This window comes from Gracilinanus agilis, chromosome 4, assembly GCF_016433145.1.
Source record: "Gracilinanus agilis isolate LMUSP501 chromosome 4, AgileGrace, whole genome shotgun sequence".
Taxonomy (NCBI): Eukaryota; Metazoa; Chordata; class Mammalia; order Didelphimorphia; family Didelphidae; genus Gracilinanus; species Gracilinanus agilis.
In genome coordinates this window covers 27,090,041-27,106,940 of record NC_058133.1, presented here as the reverse complement: position 1 = coordinate 27,106,940, position 16,900 = coordinate 27,090,041, and the positions used below count along the sequence as shown (strand labels likewise).

General features: G+C 39.9%; 1 protein-coding gene across 2 annotated transcripts in view; it reads right to left on the bottom strand.

The window, feature by feature from the left end:
• The window catches only part of NRDC (nardilysin convertase), an 85,316-nt gene extending 68,667 nt beyond the window's left edge, over positions 1–16,649 (bottom strand). Inside the window, exons 1-3 of one of the 2 annotated variants that reach the window (XM_044676458.1) lie at positions 16,462–16,649; positions 1,263–1,551; positions 696–701 (exon numbers count right to left, since the gene is read on the bottom strand). In XM_044676458.1, coding sequence (XP_044532393.1) covers positions 696–701; positions 1,263–1,496 — 240 coding nt within the window. In that variant the 5' untranslated portion in view covers positions 1,497–1,551; positions 16,462–16,649. The remainder of the gene's footprint in view (positions 1–695; positions 702–1,262; positions 1,552–16,461) is intronic. The other variant, XM_044676457.1, reaches the window with a different exon arrangement.
• Positions 16,650–16,900: the final 251 nt, after the last annotated feature.

Here is a 16,900-nt window from a genome sequence, read left to right as displayed (position 1 = left end):
ACAACAATTTTCAATATACATTTTCTGAAATTATAAAATCCAAAATGTCTCCCTCTCTTTTTTCCCTCCCCACATTCCTGGAGATAGGAGGCAATTTGATTTTATCTTAATTTCTGAAAAAGAAATTCCTTCTAATTACAGGAACTTATCTCTGATATGTAACTACTTTTCAAAGCATTCTCTTTCCCTCTTTTCCCCTACTAGCCTACCAAGCTCCCTGAAACCAGGCACAAGCTTTTATATATCTTTGTTATCTGCCACAGGGCATCACACATACTAAAACTCCACAATAGAAATTTCCTGAATAAATGTTGTATCTAATTCTTTTAAAAAGTCAGATTTTTTAAAATCATTTCCCCAGAGATGTTGACTTTAAATGATCACTCTATTGAAAATAATAGTATAGAAATAGGTTTTGAACAATGATACATGTAAAACCCAGTGGAACTGCTCATCAGTTCTGGGAGGGGGAAAGTAAAGAACATGAATCATGTAACCATGGAAAATCCTACAAATTAAATAAATAAAAAATTTGGGGATTAAATTTAAAAAAAAAAATTTGACCAGAGACCAAGATAGACAATGTAGCTAGTCATCCAAAATGGAATCATGGTTCTCCTCTGTAAAAAGGAAGAAATGTTCTAGAAGAATCAGAAGTTTCTTGACAAGACAAATAAGAGCTCAGCAGAAGAAACTATTTGCTCTGAAAGATGAAAGGAAAATCTAAAAAGAGATAGGTTAAGCTATAGCAGTTATCCATAAGTGGCATTCATATGATACTTTTAAAGACTGAGAAGTTTGCTTATCATACAAGAACATGGTATAGAGACTTCCAACATAGAGAGAAAAGTGACCTTACAACAATCCTATGAAATAGGTGGGCAGGCAGTAATATTCTCATTTTATCAGGGAGGAAATTAAAAGTTTAGAAAAGCTAAATGTTAGTTGAAGGCAGAGCCAGGACTGTAATTACTGTCTTCTGACTCTTCACTTCTGAGAATTTTCCCTCATAAAAAAAGTAAAATCCCATAAAATCTCTAAAGATCTCTAACATGACAGCTACATTCTGGAAATTCAGTAAAAGGAGCTACATCAGGGGAAATAGCACTGACCAGGAAAATATTCTCAGCTGCGTTAATAAGCAAAGCCATCCTATTTTTGTTCAAAGGTAAACTTCACTGATACATGCACACATACACATGCACACAAACACGCACGCAGCATTCTTACACTATTGAAAACACAACAGACTTGGCTTGCACCTGCTTTTCTGTCGTCTTCTTCTTGCCCTCTGCCCTCTCATCTAATTCTTCCAATTCATTATCTTCAGTGTCAAGATCATCATCATCATGTTCATCGTCATCATCAAAGTCATCTTCATCATCAAGACCTTCTTCATCATCGTCTTCTATTTCAGCTCCTGAATCTTCATCATCATCATTGTCATCATCTTCCTCGTCTTCATCATCTGTTGCCTCCCCAGATTTACTTTCCATATTACTTAGGTCTGAAATCAAAAGTGCCTGCAAGCCATTCCGTAATTTGATGTATCTGCAAAAGCCAGAAGACATTTTAAAACAAAGGTTTATATAAATACAAAGCAACTGACATACGTACTCAGTTGAACAAAAGGAATTCCAAAAGTGTTTCCCAGTTTCTAATTCTTTAGCTGTATTTTGGCTCCTACACAAGGTTTAATATTAAGATCCTAGATCTAGAGCTGAAGGAGATTTTTGAAACCACCAAATCCAACTCCATTATGTTACAGATGAGGAAACTGAGCCACACAGCAGTTAGGTGACTTACTCAGAGTCAGATAACTAATAAATGGCTCAGGCAAGATTTGAACTCAGGATTCCTTGACTCCAATTCCAGATTTCTACCCAGTATGCCACCTAACTTACCTAGCCTGCATAAACAATCCCTAAGTGGGATATCATAGTCCTTTTAACACCCACAATAGCCCATATGACTATAAAGCAAAAGAGTCTATGGGGCAAAATTTTATGTTCACCCTATTTATTTATCAATTTCCATTTCCACAGAGTCCCAACCATAGTGCTCCTCCCCCATTTTGCTTTTATGGCCTCCAGAAATGATAACACTGTGCCTACTACCTCCCTCCTGTCAGGGTCTGTCACAGGCTGCTGGATCTCCTTCAAACCCCACTCTCATTCCAAGCATGCACTTATTGACAATGACCATCTTAGGGGAAAGCAGGAGGCTGGCTAGTACCTTATGGCAGCTGGGTGGCACAGTAGAGAAAGTGACTCTGAGCAAATCATGTCACCCTATTTGCCTCAGTTTCCTCATCTGGAAAATGAGCTGGAGAAGGAAATAGCAATCACTCCAGAATCTTGACCAAGAAAACAACCGAACAACAACATGTTGGCTTCCTTTACTGATAATAAAACATGCTAATAATGTTTTTATTGTACCTGCTGCCCATATTAATCCCAGAGTTCCATTGCTTAAATCAACTGAATTTGATTCTCCAAGCTGCTCTATTACATAGTGTACAGAGGAGGAGAATAATGGAACAAAAAAATGGGAAAGTAGATTTATAGATTAGAATGCCAAGCTAAAGAGTTTGGATCTACTGAAAAACATTACAGAATGACAAATGGATTCAAAACTATGTCATAAGATGAAAAGCTGAAAGAAATAAAGGTGTTTAAGTCTAGGGAAAATTTAAAAAGCCTATTATATTATTGCTGTTCAGTCATGTCTGCCTCTTCCCAATCCCATCCAAATGGGTCATCTTGACAAGATCCTAGAATGATTTGCCATTTCCTTCTCCAGCTCATTTTATAGATGAGAAAACTGAGGCAAGCAGGCCTAAGTCACAGCCAAGGTCACCCAGCTGGTAAGTATCTGGGTCCAGCTCCCAACTCCAGGCTCAGCAATCTATCCACTGCACCACCTATCTGCCTCCAACTATCTTTACTATAGTAATAGTCTTCAAACAAAATGTTTGTGTGGAAATGGGATTATTTATTCTACTTGACTCCAGAGAAAAACCAACTAAACTATCAATCAATGAACATTTATTAAGAGACTACTATGTGCCAAACACTGTATCACTGCTGGGATACAAAGAGACAAAAGAGAGTCCCTGCTCTCAAGGAATTTACGATAATGGAGGTGCAAGAAGCAAATAAATATCTACAAAACAAACTATATGTAGGATAAATAGAAGTAATTAAAAGAGGGAAAGCACTGGAAATCAGAGGGATTAGGGAGAGGATAGGACAGAAAAATACATCCAAGTGGGATGGTGGATATTGTGGGGAGAGAAGGTAATTACAAAGATAAAGATCCAACCAAGGATTTTTGAGGAACAGAACCAAGAGAGAATCATATCTTGAAAATCCAAAGAGTAGAAAGTATGGGAGCTAGAGGTGGGAAAGTGGTCAACATTGACAAATGCTACAGTTTGAGAAGGATGAAGACTGAGAAAATTCCACTAGATTGGCAATAAGAAGATGACTGATAACTATGAAGAAAGGAATTTCAGTTGGGTGATGAGCCTGGAATACAGACTTCATTGAACTCAAAACAGAGTGAGAACTAGAGGCAGTAAATGTTTATTCCTAAATTTATTCTAGAAGTCTTCCTAAAAGAGAAAGTTTATAGGATGATAGCAGGGATGAAAGAAGAATCCATTGAGGATTGTTTGAGGCTTCATTTTGCTTTTCAAAAGGATGAGGGAGAGCTAGGCTTTTTAGGAAAAGAGAAAAGTAGGAAAGGTTCCAGAGAAAAGAGAAGAGATGTAGAATATCAGAGAGGATGGGATAATATTGTTTCATATTCACAATAAAATAATTTACTGAAAAGAGCAGCTAGATGGTGCAACTTCCTGAAATCAAATCTGTCCTCAGATACTAACTAGCTGTGTGTCCCTGGGCAAGTCACTTAAACCCATTTGCCTCAGCTTCCTCAGCTGTAAGATGAGCTGCAAAAGGAAATGGCAAACCATTTTTAGTAGCTTTGCCAAGAAAACCCCAAGTGGGGTCACAAGGAGTCAAAAACAACTGAACCACACAATCTACTGATTAAGATAAGGCAGAGGATCCTAAGGATACATGTAATAGGGTTGGTCATATTGAGAAGGGCTAACATAACAAGAGCAAGATTGTGCAATTAAAGCTATAGCAAAAATGAAATACTCCCCTGGGAGTATTGTAACTAGTATCTTATTAAAGCAGAGGCTGACAACCAGCTTAGGAACTTAAACTATGGGATGTAAGGTCCTTTCTAACCTCTAACATTCTAAAGTCCCCTGTATCAGATAGCCTATTAAAGTTTTCTGAATATGGCAGGGTGGTACAAGATGGCTTAGAAGGAAGAGAGAACAATTAAAAAGCTAGCCTAGCCATGAAATAATAATGAGGCAGCTAAGTGGATCCAAGTGGATAAAGTTCCACCACTGGAGTCAAGAAGACCTGAGTTCAAATTTGACCTCAGCCACTTACTAGTTATGGGACCCTGGGCAAATTACTTAACCTCTATTTGCCTCAGTTTCCTCATCTGTAAAAATGGGGATTAAAAATAGCACCTATCTCTGAGGATTGTAGTGAGGATCAAATGAGAAGTGTGAAGTGCTTAGCACAGTGCTATATAAATGTTTGCTGCTGTTATTATTACAGTGGGAATGAAACAAGTTTGGCCTCAAAGCAGAGTTGAAAAAAATGATCCTCCCTCCACAGATCAGGACCATGGATATGGAATGTTATCTATGCTGTCAGAGATGGAGCTGTGTCAATTTAACTGTGATGGGGTTAGTTTTTATTTTTGTTTTTCCTTCATTACAAGGGAAAGCTTGGGAGTAGGTATACATGGCAATGTCTGCTATAAAAATAAATTCTTAAATTAAAAAAAAACTTAAAAATAAGCCCTAAATAATATTTGATAATATCAATAAATATTAAAGTAAAAGGTCGGAACCAAACTTGATCTTAAAGGAAGAATCAGCAGTACTTTGGCAATTTTTTGTTTGGGTGGAGATGAATTTGGGAGGCAGGTGAAAGAAGCAGTAGTGGCAGGATAAGGAGGAGACGGGGATAATTCTAGAAATATTCTGAATGTGAAACTGTTGGGGTTGGAGGACAACTTCTGTTTTAGATATGTTAAATTTAAAATACAAGTTATCTCCTTCTACAGCATAACTTTTTATGCATAATAGTTTCCCTATATCACAGGTCAGTATAAAAAACTAAGTAGGAATTTTGGGAGAATTTTGCAGAAGCCACAAACAGAAAAAGTTTAGAACCTCAGAAATGCACATGACTCAAAATTTACAATAAGGTATTATAAACCTCCCATAAAGGAAAAAAAAAAATTCAGACTTCTCTAGTAAGAAGGGTACACCAAAAAATGTTATGCAGATTTTCCAGATCTCATGGGCACCATGTCCCTCAGCCCCTCATTGTAAAAGAGATAACTATACTTTCAGGAGATGCAGGTAAAAATGTTCACAGGTCATTGCAAAGTAAGACATAAGAGATTGAGATATAGATTGAGAGTTATCTACAGAAAGACAGCCAATTGGAGCCATGGTAGTGCATAAGATGATCCAATATAAAAAGAGAAGTAAAAAACTGAGAATTTCAGGAAACACTTACTTTTAGAAAATGAAGAGAAAGAAAGCAAAAAAGAAGTGATCTGAGAAGAAAAAAAGGGAAAAGTTTCAAGAAGGGACGGTCAGTGTCAAAGATCAGGCATAAAAATCTTCCAATTTTATTTATACAAATGGAGTCCTTTATTTGATTAACTACTAGGAACTAAACTGAGAATAAAGAAGTGTTTTCAAAGAGGAAAAATGAGGAGATTGGCCACTGTTTACTTCATTTGATTACTGGATGCTACGTTGTACATAGGAAGGTTAGATAATTGGGAAGTAGGGGGTTACTAGGAATTGCTATGAAATCATTCCTAACAGGGCCAATAACCCTTGCTGATCACACTGAAATTCTATCTCAATGTATCATGATGTCACATGTATACCATCCTGGACACTCAGCAGCTATGCCAATAGTACCTAACCTGTAGTAGATCTTAGCTTCAAGGACATATCCTACAAGTGCCTGCATCTTTCATCTGAGTACTGACAGATTAATTTTTTTCCACCACACTAACTCATGAAACCATCTAAGGCACAGAAAAGGGATAGCTTGCATGACTGAAGAAAGTGCCTAGAATGATAAAATTGGGGATCTTTTGAAGAACTTTTTACATGTCATATTCTACAGCATATTCATGCCAGTATTAAGTAAACAATTCACTAAAACCAGGGTTTATTTTACTTTGTATGTTTACATTCAGTACTGGAATATCCTAAATGATGTAACAAATATCCATGAGAAGAACAAAAAAAGCCAGCATCAGAAAACTGATGAGTTTTCTAAATTAAGAATAAATTATGACTAATAATTAAAAACAAATACATTTTAAGATTGAATTTGGCATTAAAAAGGGGGTAGGAGGTGGAATGATAGTTAGCCTTACAGTATAGGCAGGAAATCATTAAACAAACTACACACAGAAACGTTCTATTAGCTATTAACAGAAAAACTCAAGCAGACAGAAACCTTCACATTCTAATTCATTTCTCATTATTGTAAGAAGATTAATAATTAAGAATATTACTGGGGGCAGCTGGGTGGCTCAGTGGATTGAGAGCCAGGTCTAGAGATGGGAGATCCTAGATTCAAATCTGGCCTCAGACACTTCCTAGCTGTGTGACCCTGGGCAAGTCACTTAACCCCATTGCCTAGCCCTTATCATTCTTCCACCTTGAAACCAATACACAGTATTGATTTTTTTTTTAAAGATTATTACTAATAAGAAATTATGTGGCACTTCAAGGTTTGCAAAGTACTTTTTATTAACTCATTTTATCCTGAAAGCCATCCAAAGTAGGTAATATTATTACTCCCATTTTAAAGATGAGAAAATGAAAGCTAAGAATCAGTCAAGCTAAGCTCAGGCATAAGGAACAGCCAGTCCCAAGGTCCTAAGAGTGTCATGATCAAAAGGAACAGCAAAACAATCACAATCAGTCCTCAAACTTAATTTTCAACTTAAAATCAAAATAAACCATTAGGATACAATTCTTTCAAGCAACTAGATTTCTGATCTACTTATCTGGTGTGCATTTAGTAGAGTGTTATTTAGTAGCAGCATCTAAGGTTCTTTTCCTGATTCTGCTAGATTTGTGATTAATTCCAGTATAGTTTAATATCTGCCTAAATTGAATGTTTTAAGGCTAAGAAAACTTTAGGCATATCACTTGGAATTCTCAAGTAAAAAAGGATGGGATAAGAATCAATGATTATAGTGGAAGAAAATATTGTGTATCTAATCAGATAGAAATACAAACCAGTCAGCTGTATGATAAGCCATTCCTCTAACAACAGGCAAGTCTCATCAGAGAATAGTAAAGAAAGAGGAGTAAGGTAATGGAACACCAAAGATGTTAAGGCCCAAGTGTTCTCATTTTCCATGTTAATGCAAAGAGGAAAAATCACCATGCTCACTAAAGACCCTGGAGTTGTTCAGGATCTCCCACAGTAGCTGTTAAACAAGCTTTTTACAAATATGATCCCTTCCCTATAGCTGCACATTCCTAATGACTATGAATCTACACAATCAAAGAAAAGCAGAGGTCCCAAAGTGCTCTAACAATTATTCTGTAACCAAGGAAGGCTGATCACCTCTGAACTTCCTTAGAATGTACAGGTACCCTTCTACATCTTGGGGGTGCAGCACTCCCTCAATCTGAAAAAAATCCATGTAAAATTTTGTGGCCCTCCCTTTGTACCAGAGAAGAAGTCTGAATTTTTTTTCATTTCATTTCAGGGGATGTTTACAGTACCTTATTGTAAAATTTAGGTTAAATATTTGGTTCTAGGCTATATAGAGAAAGAAGCCAATGCTTCATCTGCTAGCTAAAAGCTCTTTTCACAAACTTTTGCGTTCTTTTTGTAAACTTTTAACTTTTCATTTTAACTTTCAAAAAGAAATTATGTATATTTATGTTATTAAAAGATAAAATGTTGATATTATATGATACTATACATAAATTTTATGCATTTTGAGTTTCTAAACCTTTTCTATGTTGTCTGCTGGCCTTCACATATCTGCAGCTTCCACAAAACTCCTCCCAATTTCCCATTTAATTTCTCATGCTGACCTGCAATATAGCAAAACTGCAATGAGGAAAGTCAAGATGTAGAAAGGATACCTGTATACTTAGGATAATACCAATATCTTGAAAAGGTTAATCCTTCAGAAAGAGTATCATTCTTCCACCAGGCCAGATCCTCTCTTAGGTTCAAAACACACACTTTGAGAGTTCATCAGCTGAACCTAAATTTATTTTAGGAAAATGAAAGTGGGAGGAATTGGCTATGCTAACAAAATATCTTATTCTTTAATAATTCTTCTCCCTCCCTGATCCCCCTCTTCCTCCCCCCAAATCTGCCAGATACCTGTTAAGGCCAGATTTTTTTTAGATTCTTCCTTATCCCAGAAGACAGAAAAAATAAAACTGGCACAAGCATTTGATTCCCATATTACTATGTGCCTGTAACTCAACATGTGTTAACTTTCATATTTAGAAGACATGGGAAAAGATATCAACATCCAGGTTTGCTTAAAATAAAATTGTTCATTTAAGGTATCAAATTTAGCAAACAAGAGGAAAATGTGTCAATAGCAAAGAAAAAAAAAACATCAAGTCAACTGGAGGAAAAAAACCTAAGATGGGAACTACATTTCCCATATCTACAAGCTACAATTGTCTCCTAATAGGTCTCCCTACCCCAAGATCTCTCCTCTTGCAATTTATCCTGCTGTTCATTTTGGCCAGATCTGCTTTTACAAACTATTACTTTCAACATGTCACCACCCCATGCGACAATATGGCTGCTTGTTGCTTCCAAAATCATGCAAAGTTGCATTCCAGGCCTCTTCTGAGATAATATAATCTGAGTCCACTGTGTCCAACCAACTCCCAACATCCAAGCCCCTACCCATTTATTCAATCTCTTCCTAATGACTAAAATGCCCTCTACCATACTTTTTACCTCTGCAAATCAATCCTCCTTACTCCTCAAATGCTAACTGAAGTCCTAATTGCTCCAAAAAGCCTTCTTGGACTCTTCCACAGTCCTCAGGCTTCTCTCTCCCAACTGATCTAACTCAGTGTGGGGTTAATAAATTTTGGAACTTATAGGCCCAAGCCTGATCTCTTTGATAAGACTAAGCTCCTTATGAGAAGTCATGCATCTAATATCTCTGTAATATTCATTACCTACTTATTAATTCAGAAAGTGTTTATAGAACACCTACTACAAGGCTGGCATTCTATTCATTCTGGGGTAGAATACAAAGTAAACAGTAGACAATCATGGTCCTCATTGTAGCTACTATCTAAATGGAAAGACAAAATATAAGCAAGTAAAATATCTGATTAAATGACCAAATGCAAATGTTGTTCAGACAACACTTAGCTCCAGTGAATTCAAGGCACCAAACCCAGATGTATATCCATTAGCAGTAACTCCAGCGGGCATTTGGCTGGCCAAGCATCTAGCTGGCACTATTTTACTTACACCTCACAACTACCCTGTGATTTAGTGGCCACACCTTGTTATTATCCACCTTCCAGATGAGGAAACTGAAGTTAGGAGATGACAGTCAACTGAGGTCCTCCTTTCTCCAAGTCCAGCACTTCATCCCCAGAATACCAGAGCTTCCCATGCTCCTTGCCACCTTCAGTAAAACTTAGGGACAATAGATATTCACCAAACATCTCCTACACCCTCCTTTTTAAAACCTCTACCTTCTGTCCTAGGTCCGATAGTAAGTAGCAGTTCCAAGGGAGACGAGCAGTAAGAGAGGTGACTGAGATTAAGTGACTTGCCCAGGGATTACAAAATCTCTGAGACTAAATAGGAACTCAAGTCCCCCCAACTCCAGGCCAAGTGCTCCAACCTCCTCTATTCCTTTGACAAGCTTCCGGTAACCCTTGGCAATAAACACAGCCCAGGCTGGGAACCCCTACACTCCATTTGGAAATGCCTATTAAGCTGCTCTCAATGATCTCTGAAATATCTAGGACAATGGAAGAGGTATCACAGCACTCTAGTGCAAAAGTTGGCCCAACTTCCCAAAAAAGGGTCAGAGGGTAGATACTACAAAGTATACATCAGGGGGGCTTGATTACTTTTCCTGGCAAAATTCTAGAAGGCATTATTAAAGGTATGGCATGTTAGCATTTAGTAAGAAGCAGTAATCACTAAAGCCTACATGGCTTTTTCAAGAACACAGCATACCAGATTAACCTCATTTCCTTTTTGATGGGATGACTAGACAGGTAGATCAGGAAAATGTTGTATTATCATGTATCAAAATGTCATCCTTCAATTTTAGCAAAATATGACACTCTTCAGATGACAGGATAGTTTCTTGGATTTGGAATCGGGAGAATGACTAGAATCAGAGGGGGGCTCAGCTTGTCATATCAAAGTCCTAGGGCAGGAAGGGACCTCAAAGACACTAGTCTAGTGATGGCAAACCTTTTAGAGATGGAGGGCCTTGCCCGCTCCCCACCAGAGACTGAATGCCATGCATGCCACACACCCCACCTCACCCCCTGCCTTGCCCCCCTCTTACCCCAGTCAGAGGAGGAAAGAAATGCTCCCATCAGGATGCTGGGCAGCAGGGGGGTAAAGTGAAGAATGTCCTCAGGCATGTGTGGAGAGGGGGAGGGAACAGCTCTACCCTAGTCTCTCTGGCTTTCTAGTAATGAACTCCAGCAGACAACTACAGGTATGCCCAGAGAGGGCTCTGCATGCCCTTTTTGGCACACATACCATAGGTTCACCATCACTGCATCTCATCCAATCCCCTCATCTTTATAAGTGAAGAAACTAAAGGAGGTCAAATGATTTGGTAAAAGCCAAAAAGATTTTAAGTGTCAGCTTCAAGACTCTGGGGGAGGTCTCTAATGGAAGACTAAATATTTGTCTATCCCAAATACATGGCATACCCTGTACATCATGCTTCGGCATTATTAATCAATAGTGAGCTCAAGTAACAAGTTAACACACAAACTTAAAGCTATACAAAAACAGAAGATAAAATGACAAGTAGCCAGGGTCCTGGTCTGCTGATTCAAATTCCATCCTCATCAAGATTTTCTGGCTAACAGCATTCATTTCCTCTATAGAACTTTTAAAGAAGTGACTACTGTGGCTCTATAGACTAGATACCACATCAGGAATATTGCAAAGCTTCAACTAGAAAATCTCTATAGGGTCCTTCCAATTCAAAAGAAAATTGGAGGAAGGAACAAGGTAATTCTTTCACACACCCCTAACTGACTCACTGTTCCATTCACAACAATGGCTTTTTCAAACTTTTTTCATCTTTCCTCTAACCTTCCATAGCTACTCTATTCCCTATGCTGTCAAGCTGAGACCCCTGCCTCATATTCGCATTTTAAAAATTGAGGCTAATCACAAAGAGCTTCCAATTCTCTTATCACCCTTCTGCCACTCTCTCTTCCATTCCCTTTTTCTCCCATAAAGAGGTGGCCCTTCTCCTTAACATGGTCATCTCCTCTTTTATAAGAGTTCCTATTCCACCCCATCTCATCCCCTTCTCTTATTTATCTTTAATTTCTCCATACCTACATGTTGCTTCTCTTCTGCCTACAAACACACCTATATCTCCTTCAGTCTCAAAAAAAAAACACAACTTGATTTAGCCACCCCCAACTAGCTCTCTTCCCTTAAGGCTAAACTCTCCTTGGGAAGGTTGTCTACAACTGATGTTTCCACTTTCCTCTTGCTCTCTTCTTAATTCTATATCATCTGAGTTCTGACTTCATCATCCCACTGAAACTACTTTCTCTAAGTTACTAATGATCTTTCTCTCAATATTTAGCCTTCTTGACCTCTGCAGGTCCTGACACTGTCCATCACCCTCTTTTCTCCTTCATATTCATTCTGGGTTTTCAAGGCACTATTCTCTTATAATTTTCTTGGTAGCTGACCTTCCCTTTTTGTGGATGTTGATCCAGGTCCCAACTCACTAACCCTGAGTAGGTATATATTACATGAGTGTGCCACAGGGAATTTCTTTTCTCTTCTCAGAAGTCTATACACTCTTTCACTTGGAATCAAGTTATCTGCTCTATAACAACAATTCTCATGTTCACTTCTGTAGTCTTATATCTACTATTGGAAAGCCCCAGGGCACTGAAACCCATGTATACATTGACCAGGTTATCACATCAGGCAGAGCTAAGGTCCAGAATAAAGACCATGTCATTTAAACTCTTCAAAGGGCCAAGTGCAAGTTCCTTGTCTACGAGAAGATTCATATCTCCAAGAAATGAGATTTCACCAAGTTCAATCAGTCTGAAGATATGATCTCCAAGAAGGGGCTCATCCCCAATGGCTATAGGGTTAAATAAATCCCTAGCCAGGGCCCCTTGGACAAACGTTATACACTCCACTCATGAGAAATATGCTGTGACATCTACCTCTTGCAAGTATAAAGAGATAATCGTTTAAAAAAAAAAAGACTCCCATTTCCAATTGCCTATTGGATATCCTGTAGATGTCTTACAACTCACTCAAATATGTCCTAAATTGAACTTATCTTTTCTTCCTTAAGTCTTCACCTCTTCCTAACTTCCCCTATTACAGTTACCCAGGCTTCAAGCATACATGTCATCCTAGATTCCTCACTCCCTCCCCACAACCTCCAACCAATCTGTTGCCAAAGCCTATTAACTTTACCTTTGTAACATATCTCACATTTGTCCCCTTCTCTCCTCTGACAGTGCCACCACCCTGGTGCAGATTCTCATCATATTACATATGAACTATTGCAACAGGCTGTTGGTTAGTCTCTAGATATTTCAATTCTTACCTGTCGAAGTGATCTTCCTAAAGATCAAGTCTCATCATGTAACCTCACCACCTCCCCTCATTCAATAAACTCCAGTGGCTCCCAGTTATCTCCACTATCAAATATAAAGTTCTCTGCTTAAATTTTATAACCTGTCCCTTCCCATCCTTCCAATCTTTTATCTTTTTGCTTTCCTTTTCATGTGCTCTGCCATCAAGTGACATTGTCCCCTTTACTGTTTCTTGAACAAGACATTCCACCTTTGGATTCCAGTCAATTTTCATTGTCCCTCATGTTGGGAATGCTCTCCTCCCTCATCTCTACCTCCTTTTCTTCAAGTCCCAGCTAAAATCCCACCATCTACAGAAGTCTCTCTTGATTCCCCTTCTACTGCCCTTCCTTCTACTGATTAATTCCAGTTTATCCTGTGTCTACCTTATCTGTTCATGGTTATGAGCATGTCGTTTCCTTCATTAGACTGGGCTCCTAGAGGACAGGAACTATTTTTTGTCTCTACAGCCAGTGTTGAGCACAGCACCAGGAACATGGAAGTATTTAATAACTGCTTATTCACTGATTGGCTTCTCACAACCTACCTCAGCTCACACACTGTTCCCAATTCCTAAAATATATTTACCCTCTCCTTCTTTCTCTTCTTTGCTTGTTTCATTCCAACTCATCCTTTCAAATCCAATTGATAATAATAATGGCTAACAGAAAGTCCTTTAAATCCAATTGAAATGTCATCTTCGCCAAGAAAGTTTCCCTAATTCTATTCTACATTTCCCTCAAAAAACAATCTTACCCCCCTTGGACCTCACATGTTGTTGGGAGAAACAATGAGCCCAGACTCAAGAATCATGTGGGTTTTCTGATACTGATGTGGTTTGCCATTTCTTCTCCAGGTCATTTTACAGATGAGGAAACTGAGGCAAACAGGGTTAAATGACTTGCCCAGGGTCACATAGATAGTAAGTGTCTGAGGCTAGATCTGAACTCCCAAAGATGAGTCTTCCTAACTCCAGGTGTGCCACTTTCTCCACTCCAGCTGAACCTCACAGAGCATTTCATTATCGTATATTATAGAATTCTGTGTTTGCTGTCTTAGACACCACTTGACTACAAGTCCTCCAGTCCAGAGATTGTGTGGATGCACTAATAGCTTTGGTAGTAACCACATAACAGCAACAAGTACATAATAAATGTTTGTCTCATTTGTAAAATAAACCAATAAAATTGCTTTACAGTTATTTAGGATCAAAGGACCCCTCGAGATCATTTTGTAAAAATTTTGTAAAATAGAAAACTATTTATGAGGAGGGAAATATGTGCAAAACATCAGCAGTTCCATCTTTATTAGAAGACCACTTATCATGTGCTCTGGATAAATTACTTCCCTTCAGTCTAGCAAAGCTTGAACTGACTACAATCTGTAAGATCATTCACTCAGCCCATTGAAGTCTTTGCTCTATGGGCACTGTATTGAGTGACAAATCTCCACAACTAGAACACCCACATATAAAGCATACTTGTAGGCACACCTCACCACAAGCAAACCTAAGAGAGGTACGCTAACTATTCAAATTTAAAAATAAAAGAATACATATATGTGCTTCACAGGTCTCTCACATTTCTAATTCTATTTCAAAACAACTATACAAAGAGTAAATCTGCTGTTTAAAATGAAGCATCATTATGTATAGGCTCCAAGCATACCAGTAAGAACTAGTATGAGGTACAGTAGATAAGAACACAGGTCTAAGAGATGTAGGTTCAAATCCTCACTTTCCAAGACCCAGCCATATAAATCTAGACCAGTCACTCCTCTGTCTCTCCATCTATAAAATGGAGACAGTAGCTGTACCTATACCTTCACAGGACAGTAAAGATCAAAGATGATAAAATGAACTTAGTAAAACTAAAACTTTACAGAGTACAAACTCTAAATGACTTGTAATTACTATCATGATTCATACCTCTTGGGAAAGTAGGATTAGAACGAAAACACCCTTTATCTGAAGCCAAACCCACAGCATGGGTGGCATCCTTCCCACCTCCTAGTTAGTAACAAGAGGCTTCCTTTAATCTCCTGTCATTCTACCAATAATAATCATCATACTAGCCATTCCCATTTAAAAAGTGCTTTATAGTTAATAGAGCATAACCCTCTTTAATCTCCCCATTCTAAAGAAGTTATCAGAGACTCCAAAGTGAGCCAATCAACAACTTTAAAAGTGATAATAATAATAGCTAACAGAAAGTCCTTTAAGGTTTGCAAAGCACTATACATGCATTATCTCATCTGATCCTCACAACTGCCCTGGGAAGTAGGTGCTATCATCCCCATTTTACAGATGAAGAAACAGAGGCAGACAGTCTTGGCTTCCTAGGCATAAGCTAGTGTCTGAGGCAGGGTTCAAACCTAAGTCTATCTTCTTGACTCCAAATCAAATACTCTATCCATTGTGCCACCTAGCTGCCTTGATAAGTCAGCATTTACTAGGTACCAGCTCACTAATAAGGGATTAAGTAAGTGACTTTCTGTCAAAATATTTCTTGCCCAGCTGGATTGAGCAGTGAATAGAAAATTTAGCATGGAATCAAGAAGACCTAAATTCAAATCCTGCCTCAGACTAGCTGTGACCTTGGGCAAGTCACTTAAACTCTAACTCAACTGTAAAATGGAGCATCTACCCTCCCAGGGCTGTAGCTGAGCATCAAATGAAATGTTTGTAAGTGCTTAGCACAGTGCCTGGCACATAGTAGACACCTAATAAATGATCATTTCCTTTCTTCACTCTGAGTCTTAGTTTCTTTTTGCAAAGGGGGATTTTATTTTTAGGAGCTCCAGGGTTCTTCCAGCTCTGTAGGGTAGCCTCCATTATTAGAAAGAGAAGTCACTCCCAGTATCTCCACAAGAGAAGCACATGGTTTCAAAAGAGGTTAAGTTGAGGGGTGGGGGAGGAGTGAGGGGGTAGGGGGGGGTAACTTTCTCAGGCAGCATGAGCTAGCATCAAGAGCAGAGTGCTAGGTTTGGAGATCAGCACGAATTATTTTATCTGACTGCAGTTACTAACATCAATAGGCCAGGGACCCGAGAAGCAAAGGCAAGGTCGGCAGAGGCTACATCTTGTGCCAACATTCTGTCAAGACCCATATACAGATCTGCACGCGTGTGCAAACATATACACATGTACACACTCACATATGCACGGACCCTATTGCAAGTTAGTTCCCTTCCCTCGATTCCATTCATCAGGCAAACATCGGAGCCGTACAAGACAGACAGCCGGAAGTGAGAGGGCACCCCAGACTCCAGGTGTGCATGGACAAGCCAGTACACCCCGCACAAGCGAGGAGGGGGGAAACCTGGGGGGAATCCTGGGACAATGAATGGGGCGATTCGGACAGCCCTCGAGGCGTTGACGTTCTACCACGGCCGAGCTCCGCGGAGGGGGCGTCTGGACAGCGCCTCCCGCTCGGCCCCCTCCCCCGCTCCAGCCGCGGATTCCCGGCTTCCCCCACAGGGCTCACCGGTACTGCTTGGGATCGCTGGGAGACTTGATGATGGCAGGGTCCCCGGCGTTGCTGAGCGCGCCCCCACGGCGGCAGCCTCCTCCCTCCTCCTCGGATTCATCTGTGGTCAGCCGGGAGGCCCGGCCGCTCTCTCCGGCCTCCTGGGCACCGGGCTGCAGATCCGGGCAGCTGCAGGTGTACTTGGCCTTGTTCCTACCCGGCATAGTCAGAGCGGCGGCGGCGGCGGCGACGGCGGCGGCAGCGGGACTGGCACACGGGCCCGGAGAGGCGGCGGCGGCGGCGACGACGGCGAAGGCGGCTCCGGTTCCGGCTCGGGCTCGGGCTCCGGCGGGCCCCGGGCTCCGGCTCCCTCTTCTCAGCGGCGGCGAAGGCGGCCCGGCCTCAAGGCACCAAGTCCTCCAGGCGGCGGCGGCAGCGGCGGCTCTCCTCAGCATCC